The following is a 14,538-nucleotide window of genomic DNA, read 5'->3' as shown; positions in this document are numbered from 1 at the left end:
CTTGCAGCCTTCGTGCTGCTGAGGCCTATTTGCTGAGAGTATCTGGGGGTTAAGGCACCGTTGCCAGGCAACCAGGGACAGTGGTCCTGTGAAGAGCCATTTGTCACACTGAGGGGACTGGTTGAAATGCAATAAAGAAATGGTAACTCAGCTTATTTATCAATACAATTACTTACCCAGTTTTAGGGTCCATATGTAACCTACAAATATGTAGTCAAATGAGGAAACACACAAGCGTTGGCTAAATACTAAGGCGTGGGACGGACAGATGGTGTTGGGTTTCTAATCAGCTTTACCACGAGCTTAAAGTTGCCTCACATGCTGGGATGGGGCGGGGTGTGTGTGTGTGTGTGACCCGAAGTGCTTGGCCAGCTTTATTCTGGACCTGTGCAAGTTAGCACTGTGCTCAAGCAACCGGTGCACAGGTAGAGGAAATCTATATAGTCCTTTACCTTGTTCAGTAGAGTGGAGGGTGCTCATTCTCTTGGGGTGGGGGGTGTAGCAATCTGAAGTGACCATGGGGGAGAAATGCAGTAACATAAACACATGGAGATGAGTGAAACGCCGGTCCCCTGGGGTGCTTGATTTGCTCAATAGCAGGCAGGTGGTTTCTGACTGTATGAGTATTTGACTCCAGACCATGTCCTTCTAAATGTTTTTTTTTTGAGCGGTTGTTTAGAAAAGAACCAAAGTTGGAAAGACCCCCCCTGCCACTTTGTCTTGACGGGCTGTTTTTGATTTGCAGAGCCCAGCTGCTACTCCGGTCGTGACCTCTGCCGAGAAGGCCTTCAGTGTCGCCCCAGTGTGAAGTTGCCCGAAAAAAAGGAGCCTTCCAACGTTGCTTAAAGCACCCTGCTCTCAGGTGTTGCTGGCCAGTCCGATGGCCTTATTATTTATTTAGGGCTGCTTTCCTGGGAGGAGAATGCTTTTGTGTAAACATGCATCGCCTGGCTCTTTCCCTGGGCCTCGGCTTCTTGTTTCACGTCCCTGAAACGTGGCTCTTTGCCTATTTCGCTTCCGTGTCGTGGGCTGACACCCAGGGCCTTTTCCCCAGGCTGGAGAACGTGGGCGCTTTCAAGAAGGTCTCCGTCGTGCCAACCCACGCGACTTGTGGCCTCCTGGGCCGGAGCACTTTTTGTCAGAGCCCAGCTGCCGCCGAGAGCCTCCGGGCCTGTCCCCAGCAGTTGTGCATTCAGGATTGCCCGTACCGATCATCACCCGCCACCTACACGGCCCTTTTCTCAGCGGGCCTCCGCAGCTGCGTCATCGTGGACAAGCGAGACTTGAGTCCCAAAGCCCAGAGCCGCTCTGCAAGCCTCATTTTTGGAAATCACAAGAACTGCTTTGCTTCTCCCCCGGCTCCAAGGCTGGCAGCATCATTTACTCTGGCTGTGTGGCTGAAAGCTGAGCAAGAGGGTGTCATGTAAGTTGTGGGGAGGGGGGTTAGCTTTCTGGGGGCTCCTGAGAAATCCAGTCGGTGGTGGCAGCTCAAATCCCCCACCAAACATGAAGGCGCATTGGAATTCATGCCATTGAAGACCCAACTCCTGTGTTGCTCTATCATCTTCATATTCCAAATGTTTTTTTTTTTTTCTCCAAAATTCAAGGTATTTTTCTCCTCTCCAGGGATGAAGTGAACCTTCAAAGAAGTAGGTTAAGATAATTTCATCGCAGGCAGACATGTTTACACCTGGCTCAGTTTGGTGTTCAGTAGCTTAGCTAAACCTTTTGGCCTTTGTTTTCAGAGGCTGAACCAGGCTCAGGGTAAGTTTTAAGGCATGGGGACTAGTAAGCAAAGTAGGGGCTATTTTCAATGCCTTGGTCTAGGTTTGTGTAAACAGCCAACCCTTGCTAGAGTGTACGGTTTTCACTAGACAGACAGCTCTCCCAGGGGTTAGGACTGTGTTTTATGTATCCTTTTTTGGACCAGGAAAGCATGTTTGTTTGAGTGTGGAAGATGTGTTCACTCAAATGAGTGATACTCTTGTCTCTGATGAGAGGTAGCTTTTGACCTCTGTGTTTTGGCTGTTGGGAAGGATTCGGAGGAGCAGAAAGGGTTCCCGAAGCATTTACACCATTGATCCTACTAGAAATGCCTTCCGTGAGTTAGGAGTGGGGCTTCCTTAACATTTTCTGTTATTTTATGTAATTGCCTCTTTTTCATCCTGTAATAGTTGCCTTAACTGATAGTGAAAGTTCCCCCTGAGTCTGTAGAGCCAGCCTGGAACTGGGCGTAAGTGGGGCAGTTCAGAGGCATTTTTTTGGCTTGGCTTTTGTCTTCCTGTAGGCCTTCTGGCTCATCTCCCATGACGTTGTCTTTCTGTGAGGATGTTGGCCAAATACCTGAAAACTTGTGAAACAAACCAGAAAACTCTTACAATCTCATAAGCAAATATGATTTAAGTATCTCTGGTGTTTAGTTTTCATTTGCCAAGTGAGAAGTTGGCATATTTTCCTTAGGTTTTATTTGGAGGGAAAATCATCACAAACCCTTACCCCTGTTTCTGTCTGCCCCCTAAAAGAAAACCCTGTTCCCTTATTGTTTGAAATGTCAGTAAATCCAACCCACTTAGTTTATGCAATGCCTAAAGAGTCTTAAAAATTGGCTCTTGACGAATGTAGTCAGGATGAAATATATTTTTTTTCCCAAGATTTTTCCAAGGGATATAGCTGTACAAAATTCATCTTGTATTGGTATCATTTTGTATAAATAAGGCCGAGGACTATTTATAGAGGCAGTAGCACGTGGTTTATGGTTTTAAGAGTTCCGTGCATCAAGGTCGTTTCCATTCTCAAAATTAAAATGCCTGTGGGAATTGGGGGAATTTCGGGGTGTTTGCACTAGATAAGTAAAACAAACAAAACACGGATTATCCAATTATTGTTTATCCAGGAGCAAAATAAATCCAGTTCCTAAATATTTTGCTACCTGCTGCCTTCTTCTCACATTCATTATCTACAAAACCTAGTATGTTTACAAGCAAACAAAATAGCAGGGAAGATAATCAATAGCATATTAAGAAATGCATTTTCAGTAGGCTTGGGGAAATAAGCCTGCTTTTGGCAAATACATTCTTGAGTAATGGTCACATTCTAACTTGTAGATTTAAACTCAAGAACAGCGATTAGAGGCAGGCTCTTGGTAGATTGTTTTAAGACTTGGGGTTAGGGAATGAAGAGCATCCCTTTCTTTCCCTTGACTTAGAAACTGCCACTCACTAAAGGGGTAAGAAAAATCGCAGGAGCGTTTCCGCAAAACCGTGCTCCCTCTTTGTATAAAATCTGTGGGTCGACTAAACCTATTCGCCTAAGTGAAAATATACTTGTTCTCAAAAACGTTATCACCAAATATGTGTATGAAGTGGAATAAGATAGTGATAGTAAAAGAGGGGCTATTAAGTGTTCTCCCAATATCATTACCTCGCAACTCTCAGAAAAAACTAACGCGAGTGAGAAGGAATAATTGGTGGAACAAGTGCCCTTAAAGGGAAAGTTTTAAACACCTTTAGCAGTAATGCTCGGTTGGCCTGATCTTGGATTCTTCCTTCTCAAGGAGATGACTACTTGCCATTTTTTTGAGCGTCTGCCCTGTACTAGGCTGTGCTTCTCGTTTTAGAAAACACATGATCTTCCGGGAAGACAGAGCGGCGTTATTACTAAGTCAGCACAGCGTACGTGAGCCTAGAGAAAGGCCCCCTAAGCGTCTTGAGCAGGGCTTTAACGTGGAGGTAGATGAATTGAGTGGGAGACCACAGCTGGGTGAAGAAAGGAATCCAGATTCCTCTGGGACTTGAGAAAATTCTCCTCCCCCAGTGCACTGCCTTCTTGAGTTCTTGTCTGTGAGATGCAGGCTGATGAGCATCTTTAATAGCTAGTTATTTGGGGGAGATGTTGATGGCTCATGTCCATGATATTTCTTTAAATAGCAGATTTGGGGGTAGAATCCACTCAGGGATGCTGGCAAACACTGATAATATTCTCTATCCTGACAAAAAGTTGAGCTGCTGTGTTGAAAGGTAACAGCAGGGAAAGGGGCTTGAATTCATGTTTCCGCCCATTGGGTGCAGACTGGCCAGGAACACCCAATGATATAATTAGCATAAGATAAGATAACTTAGAGTCAACATAAGTTAATATAGAAAATAAAAAACCGTAAAAATCCATGTCTAAAGAGGTGGGGAAGGAAGGAGTGCTACTGTGATAAAGAGAGAAGTGATTTAAAAAAAAAATAATGGGGTAACTGGCCTGGCATAGGACCTAGAAATTTTCTGAGAATGCTTCTATTAGAATATGTATGCCTGTGTCTTGAGAGGGGTGGATGATCTTTCCTGCAAGGTCATGAAGCTCATCTCAGTGCCTCAGTTGGGTGGTGTGGTCATGGCAAGCTCGGCAGTCCCCTTAGAGACACTGGCTTTGGCTTCTGGCCAGTTGATGGTGCACTAAGTAAAGGCTGTAGTTGTGCGTTTTCCGTTGCATCCTGAGACTTAAATAGAGCAATTCTGACTTTAGCGCTAGCCGTTTAGAGCCTTCGATGGACACTAAACTGTCTTTACATTCAAAAAATAAAAAGAAAGGAAAGATTTGCACTGGTGGCTCAATACCCAAGCAGTATGTGCTATATGGTGCCGCTTCCTAGAAAAGAAATAGCAGAGGAACTAATGAGCCAATAGGCTAAATGTTGGTTTTGCAGGATGATTCAACCACTTTAGCATCCATTGTGAATGTCTAATGAGGTTCTGGGGGAGTAGACAGTACATAAGAAATCTATTTTTTGTTGAACCGAAGGGGCTTTGGAATCAAAGGACAGCTGGCCCTGAGTATGGTGACTTTCAGGGACTTACTCATTGTGACCCTTTGAGTGGAGTTGGGGTCAGTTACATAACCATGACTGCGTGATGCCTTAGCCTGCCTTTTGGTTGGAGGCTGATATTTTCTCTCTTCTGGTTGCTTCCTAAGGTGTGTCATAGAAAAGACGATGGACGGGAAGATTGTGTTCAAACTTACAATATCTGAGAAAGAGACCATGTTTTATTATCGCACAGTAAATGGTTTGCAGCCTCCAATAAAAGTAATGACACTGGGGAGAATTCTTGTGAAGAAATGGATTCATCTTAGTGTGCAGGTGAGTAAAATAAAAAATATTTAACATTTGGTTAAACACAAGAATCCAACTTCCTTTCTTCCTTTCAAATGGCATCTTCCCTCAAGATCTGAAGCATTCCCTTTTGATGTCAAATATGTGCCAATGGCAACTAAAGGAAAATAATATTTAAATGACCTCAGGATGTAGCTCTTGATAATGTCAGCATTTCTCCCTTAAAATTGCGGTGAAAGTGCCCACAGAAACTTAGGGAAATTCTGTTTCGAGTAATATCCTCAGGAAATTTTTGTTCTATTTGGTGAGTATATTTTATTTGGTTCAAAGATGTGTAAGGGCTCTTTTGCTGTCCAGTGCTAATGTGACTAGTCGTGGCTGTGTTAGGAGCCCCGCCTGGTTTTTACAGCTGTCCTTTGTAGATGGCCTCTGATGATAAGAATAAAATGTGGCTGTTGCGTTAAAAGGCTGACCTTAGAACTAATGAACTTTACACATCAGACACGCCAAAGGTGTTACATTATGACTTGAGTTGTCAAGCACAGTTCGTATTAGCCTTCGAAGCTGCTAAAGGCTGCGATAACTGTGAGATGTGTGGTTTTTTATAGTTCCTGGGGCTAGAGACAGCTTCTTCTTTTGTTTCTTCAGGGCTCTGGAATGGTCCAAGGCAGGCAAACTTCACCCTTGCTTTTTTCTTTTCTTTTTCAGTCAGAGGTACTCTGTACTGCAGTTTTCAGTCTGTGCTCTCACAGGTTCATCCACACAGGGTCCATGCGAACCCCATTTGCACCAGTTACCGTTCATTCACTGTTTACGAAAATAATTGTTGGTTTCTCAACTCTTCCCCTCGCAGTGAAGCAGGGAGTGAGTAGACTTCCTTAGAGGATCTTGAGAATCCGTATTTGGATTTTTATTTTATTTTACTTATTTTTTTTAGGGCTGCCCCCTTGGCATATGGAGGTTCCCAGGCTGGGGGTCAAATTGTAGCTGTAGCTGCTGGTCTATGCCACAGCAATGTCAGATCCAAACCAGGTCTGTGACCTACACCATAGCTCATGCAGCACCAGATCCTTAACCCACTGAGCGAGGCCAGGGACTGAACCTGCTTCCTCAGGGATGCTAGTCAGATTCGTTTCTGCTGAGCCATGGTGGGAACTCCCCATATTTGGACTTTACATGGGCTCTCTTCTTGAGGCTTCAAATACACTTACTTCATACTTATCTTTCTTTGGTCTGATGAGAACTGGGAAATTCTGCCATGTGTGTACACAGCAAGGCATGAAAAGCCTTAGGAAGAACATGAAAAATGTAAATGCAGGACTTCTCATTGTGGGTCAGCGGTGATGAACCGACTAGTATCCATGAAAATGCGGGTTCGATCCCTTGCCTTTCTTGGTGGTTAAGGATCCAGTGTTGCCATAAGCTGCAGCGTAGGTCAGAGACACTGCCTGGATTCCACATTGCTGTGGCTGTAGTGTAGGCCAGTAGCTCCAGCTCTGATACGACCCCTAGCCTGGGAATTTCCATATGCCTGTGGGTATGGCCCTAAAAAGACAAAAAATATATATACACATACATGTATATAAAATGCAGAGAGGGTATTCCCTTTGTGGCTCAGCTGTTGGTGAACCCGACTAGGAGCCATGGGGATGTGGGTTTGATCCCTGGTCTCGCTCAGTGGGTTAAGGATCCGGTATTGCCGTGAGCTGTGGTGTGGGTTGCAAATGAGGCTCGGATTCTGTGCTGCTGTGGCTGTGGTGTAGGCCAGCGGCTGTAGCTCTGATTTCGACCCCTAGGCTCTAGGAACTTCCATATGCTGCAAGTGCAGCCCTAAAAAAGCAAAATAAAAAATAAATAAAATGCAGAGAGGTGACAAGGATGGGTTTCCATAGGAAGGTGTTGACAAAGTGATACTCACTCAGGATACTGTGCTTATCTATTCTGCTTTAAGCGACGATCCGAGTTCTGCCAATTCAGTTGGCGGGAGCAGCGTTTCCATGCCGCCAGGGTTGAACGGACCTACGCAAAGGCAGGTCACGTCTGATAGCTGTGCCTACGATGGGTTCAGTCTGTCGGTGCTTACCTCTCCTTGGTTGAGTGGTTGGCAGATGGGGACTAATTTCTTCTCTCACTTGATGTCTGTCCCCCCCACTGACCAGTGCAACAGAATTGGGTGATCATGTTCAAAGTGGGGGAACTAGAACCCCCTGAAGACAATCTGCAGAAGGTGTCCAGTAGATAGATTTGTTGCATATTTTTGTATCTGTGATGATGCAAAACCTTTTTTACTTGCCTTTATTTTGCCTTCTCTGTGAAACCGTGCGGTGGGCTGGCAGGCAGTAGTACATTAAAAGCTTTACAGGGAAAGTTGAAAATCCACATGTGAAGAGGTAACCACGACGGAATTCCTCTCCTGGGAGCCCAGTGCTCTTCGCTTGCCTATTGAAATCAGCATTGTCCTTTCAATACGTGCCAAAGAGGAGTCTCTTCTAGTTGAGGCAAAATTTCTTTATGAATCTTTAAATCTTCCCCTTCTTTCAAGAAAAGGTTAAAGTACTTAGGATTTAATGAGACTGCTTTATTTCATAACTGTTGGACTATCAAGAGAAAACTTGTCCTTTCCAATTTGTGCTCTTCCTTTATTTATTTATTTTTACACATCAGCCCCCCCCCCCCCATTCTACCTTTTACGTTGAAACTACAGAAATAAACAGTCACCTTGCATTAGGAAAACCATGCAGATGGGTCGTTGATTCATCTGGCATTTATTGACAGATGCGGGGGTACTTGACATCATGGGAATCTGGATTCATTCTAATAAAAATTAAAGAGCAATTACTCTAAATTGGAGGTCTGCATGGGGTTGCTTGAAGTGGATGCCAGTCTGAAGACATTTGAGATATTACACTTATGACCATTCATGTTATAGATGTTTAATAAGGAATGTGCTCTTCCTTAGAAGTTACAGGAAGCATTGGGAAGAAGGGATGGGTAGAGACACATGATTCAGGCGGTGCTACTCTGTGGTCTTAAATGCACCTGACTCACGTGACTGAAAATTAGAGGATTGGACTAGATGAACAAAAGGAGGCTTCTTGAAATGCTGCATAAAAATGTCAGTGACTTTTGAGGTATGAAGAGCTGTGAAATTATATGGGGTGGCCTAGGTATAGGTGGTAAGTGTAGGGTCAGCTCCTCAACCCACAGTGGGGCTTGTCCTTGGTTCTGTTTCCCCAAGGGATCTGCTTTTACATGTTTTCCTAGGGCCTGTGGACAAGATCCGAACAAATGCAGCTTGTTACTCTTTCCATGTATAAGTGCAAAGAGCCTTTGACTATAAAATCTAACTCCCTCCCTGTTGTGTTATTATATGGTGCATCCAAATTCTGTTTGACTTTGAGATTAGGGATTTCCTTCCTGCTGGGCATAGGAAAGAACACAGAATTGGTAATCTGGCTTAGTCAAGTTTAAAAGTGGAAGTCTGTAGTTAAGGTGTATGTGGGAGTTCCCGTTGTGGCGCAGTGGTTAACGAATCTGACTAGGAACCATGAGGTTGGGGGTTCGATCCCTGGTCTTGCTCAGTGGGTTAAGGATCTGGCGTTGCCATGAGCTGTGGTGTAGGATGCAGACGCTGCTCAGATTGCATGTTGCTGTGGCTGTGGTGTAGGCCAGCGGCTACAGCTCCGATTCGACCCCTAGCCTGGGAACCTCCATATGCCGTGGGAGCAGCCCTAGAAAAGGTACAAAGACAAAGAAAAAGTGTAAAAAATAGTGTATGTGTAAGTTTTCTCAACTTTCAATATCGCCACAAATGAATTATACATGGCAGGTGCACATGTGTATGAAAATATAACCTACATCTTAACTCATGGAATTGGCTCAGAAACCAGAATTTAACTTACAAAGACATAGTGGCATAAAATTAACCAATCTGACCTTACCTATTAACTCAGACCATTCACTCAGTGTCAGCTTTCCATCAGAAAAATCAGAATTCTCATTTCTCAAATCCAGAAAAAGAAAAGATTTTAAATAATGAAATCCCTGGGGCAAAAACCAACCAACCAAACAAACAAAAAAAAACCCCCAAAAACAAAAAACAAACAACAACAACAACAAAAAACCAGAAAGAGCTAGACATACTGCATATTGGAGGTATAGTTTCCTAAACAAAAAATGCCTGGTGTTATAGTAATGGATCAACAGCTTTTATTCAAGAACTAGCATTTTGAAGCTTCAACCTGTTGGAAAATGATGAGTTTTTAAATTAATATTCATTCAGGGACTTGAATCTGACATGATTGCCGATTTAAATTTCACTTTGGGGGTTAATATATTGGCTATTTCAAATTATATCAAGCTGAAATTCGTTATTTTTTTTTTGTACTAAAACTGGAAAAAAATCAATTCAGACTTTTTATTATCAAATGGGGAACAGTGATAACATCTGAAGATTTTTTAAAGTTTAGTTTTCATATAAATCGGCACATGTTATAGTTGTTGTAAGAGATCTCTTCGGATTTTTTTTTGGCCATGCCCACGGCTTGTGAAAGTTTCTGGCCAGGGATGGAATCCTCACTGCAGCAGTGACCCGGCCCACTGCAGTGACAATGCTGGATCCTTCACCTGCTGTGCCACAACGGAACTCTTGGGTTTTCTTCTTCTTTTTTTTTTTTTTAATTTTGAAATACGTGAAATTTTGAAATTCACCAATTTGTTAGGACTTGGTGGGTAAAACAACTTAGAAGTACATTGACATTTAGTCGAGATCATTTAAAGATAAAACCTCAGTTGCCTACGAAGGTACTGTTTTCTCTTAAATAGTTCTACACATTGTACGGGACAAATACCATCAAATGATCATTAACATAGCAACCCTTTAGTAATGATGTTGAAATGCAGCCAATTGCTTACTATAATTAGAAACTGATGAAATACCCCAAGTATGGGAAAGCAGGAAGTGGTTTAACGGCAGGGTTTTTACATCAGCTGGGCGGTTTTGAAGGCTCCTTGATACACGGGCATTTCAAGAGCCACAGATGGCCCCAGCTTTCACAATAACGTGAAAAAGAGCAGTTTGGATTGGATGCAGTGAAGGGAAAAAAAAATGCATGGGTAAATAAAGTTTTAGGAATCAATAGATGAAGAGTAGGAGTTTCATAATCATAGTTTGTTCATGAACTATGTTCTTTTGATTTATGTATTCAACCTGAAAAAAGGAAAACTATTGATACTGCTGGAGAACAAGAAAATGCAATTTAACCAACATTGGTTAGAATAGATGAACCACCTCTGTCAGTTAATCTCTGGAGTGTATGCCCATGTGCACACTTAGTAAAGGTATTTCCATATGTCTCTTGATTGAAGGGACATAAGAGGTCCACGCAGCCTCATGGAAGCTGCCTTACTCACTGCAGTTAAGCTCTGTGTCCTGGAACTCTCCTGGGAGCACCATCTCTATCCCTGTCCCCACCCAGAAAGAATCTCAGACCTTATTGATCTACAGTCATTTCCATTGCTTAAAACTAGACCTATTTATATGTATGTGAAAGCCTTCTGTTTGTATCTCATCAGCTGAATATCAGCCAAGTTGGTGAAAGAGATATTCCAAACTAAGTAAAGATCAGTAGAACCTAACAAAGCTTTTCCGAAGAATTAGTTAAAGATGATGATATCTGCCATTACTGAGCACAGATTAGGTGTACTGGATTTTAAAAAAATGCACCTTGGGAAGCTTAAATTACCTGCCTAAATCTACAGTCTCAAGTTTCTCGGACCTTTAACTTGATAAATTGCTATGAACCTATGTCACTGTAAAGGTAGAAGGAGTAATTAATTTTCTGAAGGAGAGATGGACTTTCTGAAGTTTTCTGAATCCCCCCTGACAAAAACTAAACTGAAAAAATATATTTGTAAAGTGAGTATAAATTTTCCTACATCTTTGTACACATTTGCGATGTAAATATTTGTAATGTTTCACGTATTAATACACAATTTGTACAAGTAAAATCCATATATTTTGCAGCTGTATCAGTGATGCAGGTGGCTAACATGAACCACAGAATGTAATTTTATATAAAGTTCTACTTGATAATCTCTATGGTATATCGCAGTCAGGAAAGGATGAGGATGACGGTTCGATCCCTGGCCTTTCGCAGTGGGTTGAGGATCAGGCGTTGCCATGAGCTGTGGTGTAGGTCACAGACGGGGCTCAGAACCTGTGTTGCTGTGGTGGAGACCGGTAGCTGCAGCTCTGATTCACCCCGTAGCCTGGGAACTTCCATGTGCCATGGATACAGCCCTAAAATAGCAAAAACAAACAAACAAAAAAAAAAACCCAAAAAAACTATAGTGGATTAAAGCAAGAATATTCTGTATGATATACAGAACCAAGCCTTGTAATGATATGGTAGAAATAAGGGGGGAAGGTTTTCCCACTTAATTACGTGCAAAGGTAAAAACCATCCAGGTAAAAATTACTCTCTCTCTGTATGTTTTTGCATGAGACTTTAACCTACAATATTGAGTCAAAAGGGAAGGTTTGGACATTTTACTTAAAAAGTGTGCAACCTCAGGAAAGTCACTCTTGGAAATGTTCTATACTCATTACAATTGGGAGCAAAGATGAATCCAGGCTATTTAGCTTCTACCATAATTGTGACATGTAAAGAAAATAATGTCCAATAAGGTACTTTATAGTCTGCTATGATGGAGCTTACAGTCTCCTAGAAAAAGACAAATCATCACACCAATGAAAGCAAAATTTCAAATGTGATATATTCCATGTGATGATCTGAAGGACAATTTGATCAAATCTCTGAAGTCCAGGAAGGCTTACTTTGAAGAAAGTGTATTAGACATATGTATTAGTTTTCTAAGCCTGCTCTTAAAAAAAAAATCACAAAACTGGGTAAGCTTAAAACAAAAAAAAAAACAGTTGGGGAGGATGGAAGTCGGAAACGAAGGCATCTGTAAGGACAGGTACCTTGTGAAACCAATGGAGGAGTATCCTTACTTGGTGCTTCTGGTTTCTGTCATTTGCTAGAAATTCTGTTACTTAATTTTTAAATGTATTTTATTTTAATTTTTGGTCACTTTTAGGGCTGCACCCATGGCATATGGAAGTTCCCAGGCTAGGGGTTGAATCAGAGCTGCAGCTGCCAGTCTGCACCACAGCCACACCATATGTGAGCCACATCTGAGACCTAGGATGCAGCTGGCAGCAACACAGGATCTTTAACCAACTGAGCGGGGCCAGGGGTTGGACCCATCTCCTCCTGGATACTAGTCAGGTTCGTCACCACTGAGCCACAACAGGAATTCCCAGAAATTCTGTTTTTAGATGCATCTCTCTAATCTCTGCCTTCACTGTCATGTGGCCATCTTCTCCCCCTTGTGTCACTGTCTTCTCTTCTTACAAGGACATCAGTCCTACTGGATTAGGATGGATCCAGTTTGACTTGATCTTCACTTGATTATGTCTGTGAAGATTCTATTCCCAAGTAAAGTTGCATTCACAGGCACTGCACTTAGGACTTTAGGCTTTTGGGGGGACCATGATTTAACTGATAGCCATGTGTATTCAAAAGAATAGGATTCAGTTAGGCAAGGAGACTGGAGAAGAACAGTCCATACATGCATGGGAAATGGTACAAATGCTCTTTTGCAAAAAGAACTGTGTTGCATATGAGATACTGAAAGGCCAGTGTGGGGGGAGTGCAGCAAAGTGGAGCAGCATGCCAAATGAAGCCAGAGCTGTTGGAAGTTCATTTTGGGCCACGTTAAAGTGTTTCCAAGGGGACTCTCTGGAAATGCTTTATATGGGGAACAGGAGGCAACGGAAGCAGGGAAAGCGAATGGCCTGAGCAGATGATCTTGTCGTAAAGACCCCTTGGGCTGCAGAGAAGAACAGTGTGCAGGAGGACAAGAACGAAGAGTCGTTCTTAAGGTGGTCGGAGCCCAAGTGGGGCACCAGTACACCTTGAACTGTGCCGGCAGTGGTTGATAGCCAGAGAAGCGGTCCGCTTTGAGAACTGCTGAGGAATTAAAATGCAAAGGACATGTTGATGGAAGTAGAGTGGAGGTTAAGGGAAAGAGAGGTGATAAATCCTAGATTTCTGATGGGGTGCTTGTATGGAGAGCGGTTTCATTTGTTCAAAGAGAAACTTGAGAAGAGGGTCAGGTATTTGATATTTGGTACTTGCAAGTTAGCCTGCTACTTGGTGATAATTGTCAATTCTAGAACTCGTTATGACCATTGAGAAACTTTAAGCAATATTCTGACACTCACACTCCATTGTGTCTTCATTTTTCTTGGGCCGGGGGCAGGTATTCTTGTTTCCTTCTATCCTTTGGTGGATTACAAAGTGTATGACAAAATAATATCATCAGAATTTAAAATAGAAAATGACCCACTCCAATTCAGGTATGTCAGGAAAGATGCATAAAGAAAGTAGGATCTGAGTTAACTCTTGAAGGGAAAAAAAATAGCTTTTAATAGGTGGAGAAGAGGGAGGAAGAAATACAGCAGGAATGGTGAACAATGACTGGGAGATGAAAATAGCAAAAGATGTTAGAAGGGGTTGGGGGGTGCTCTGAGTTTCTCAGAAATATATCATTGTTAAATGAAAAAGGCTGGAAACCACAGCTTAGAGGGATGCACAGAGCTATGAAGTTGGTTGCTTTTGTTTCTCCCTCTGACAGACAACCTAGGTTTTTTTTTTTTAACCTGTTCCTAATCCAATTTATTTCATAACTATTATCTGCCATTAGTATGTGCACAATATATACAGCAAAATACAGGTTTGTCTAGATAATGTGTGTAAAAAGAGCACACCTCTCGTGGCAGTGTTAACCTTTTACCAAGTCTGATTGTGATCAGTCTAATATTTTGTAGCAAAATTTTAAGTTCATTAAGACCTTCATTCTGGGAAAACCCCTAATCAAAATCTCAAGTGACACATGGATAAATTAAGACTTGAACATAGAAATGGATATTTAAACAATTGAGCAATTTTTCCTGTTGGAAAGTAGTTGATTCTCAGTCAAGGGCTATAAAATGTACAGTATATACAGAAGGAAAATATATACAAATATTAGAGTGCACATTTAATCCATACACTACTAAAATTGAAAATTGCAATAAAAAGAAAACTATTTTCCAGTGTCTACATATTTGCTTCAACAATCACTGGTCTTGAAAATGCCACTACGGTAATTCTGTCAAATTTGTAATAGTTAAAGTTTGATGGTAGTGCTTTTTAAAACCTATATTGTCTAATGGAATTGTCATTTATATTATATCACTTTCATCTAAAAGCCAAATATAATAAGACAGATAATTTTTGCTTCTTTGGAGGATAGGCATTTTTGTGCCCACGGGGCTAACTGATGCCTTCAGTTATACATGAACGATTCCCACTGAAGTCAGAAAGAACCATGTG

The 14,538-nt window shown here is 42.1% G+C and overlaps 1 protein-coding gene across 1 annotated transcript in view; it reads left to right on the top strand.

Annotated features, from left to right (window-relative positions):
* The first annotated feature begins 931 nt into the window (after positions 1 to 931).
* USH2A (usherin) overlaps positions 932 to 14,538 on the top strand; it is an 811,661-nt gene continuing 798,054 nt past the window's right edge. Inside the window, exons 1-2 of the mRNA XM_047754984.1 lie at positions 932 to 1,423; positions 4,957 to 5,122. Of these exons, the coding sequence (XP_047610940.1) occupies positions 939 to 1,423; positions 4,957 to 5,122 (651 nt within the window). The 5' untranslated portion in view covers positions 932 to 938. The remainder of the gene's footprint in view (positions 1,424 to 4,956; positions 5,123 to 14,538) is intronic.

This window comes from Phacochoerus africanus, chromosome 12 (genome assembly GCF_016906955.1).
Source record: "Phacochoerus africanus isolate WHEZ1 chromosome 12, ROS_Pafr_v1, whole genome shotgun sequence".
In the NCBI taxonomy this organism is placed as follows: Eukaryota; Metazoa; Chordata; class Mammalia; order Artiodactyla; family Suidae; genus Phacochoerus; species Phacochoerus africanus.
This window is presented reverse-complemented; position numbering and strand designations above follow the sequence as displayed.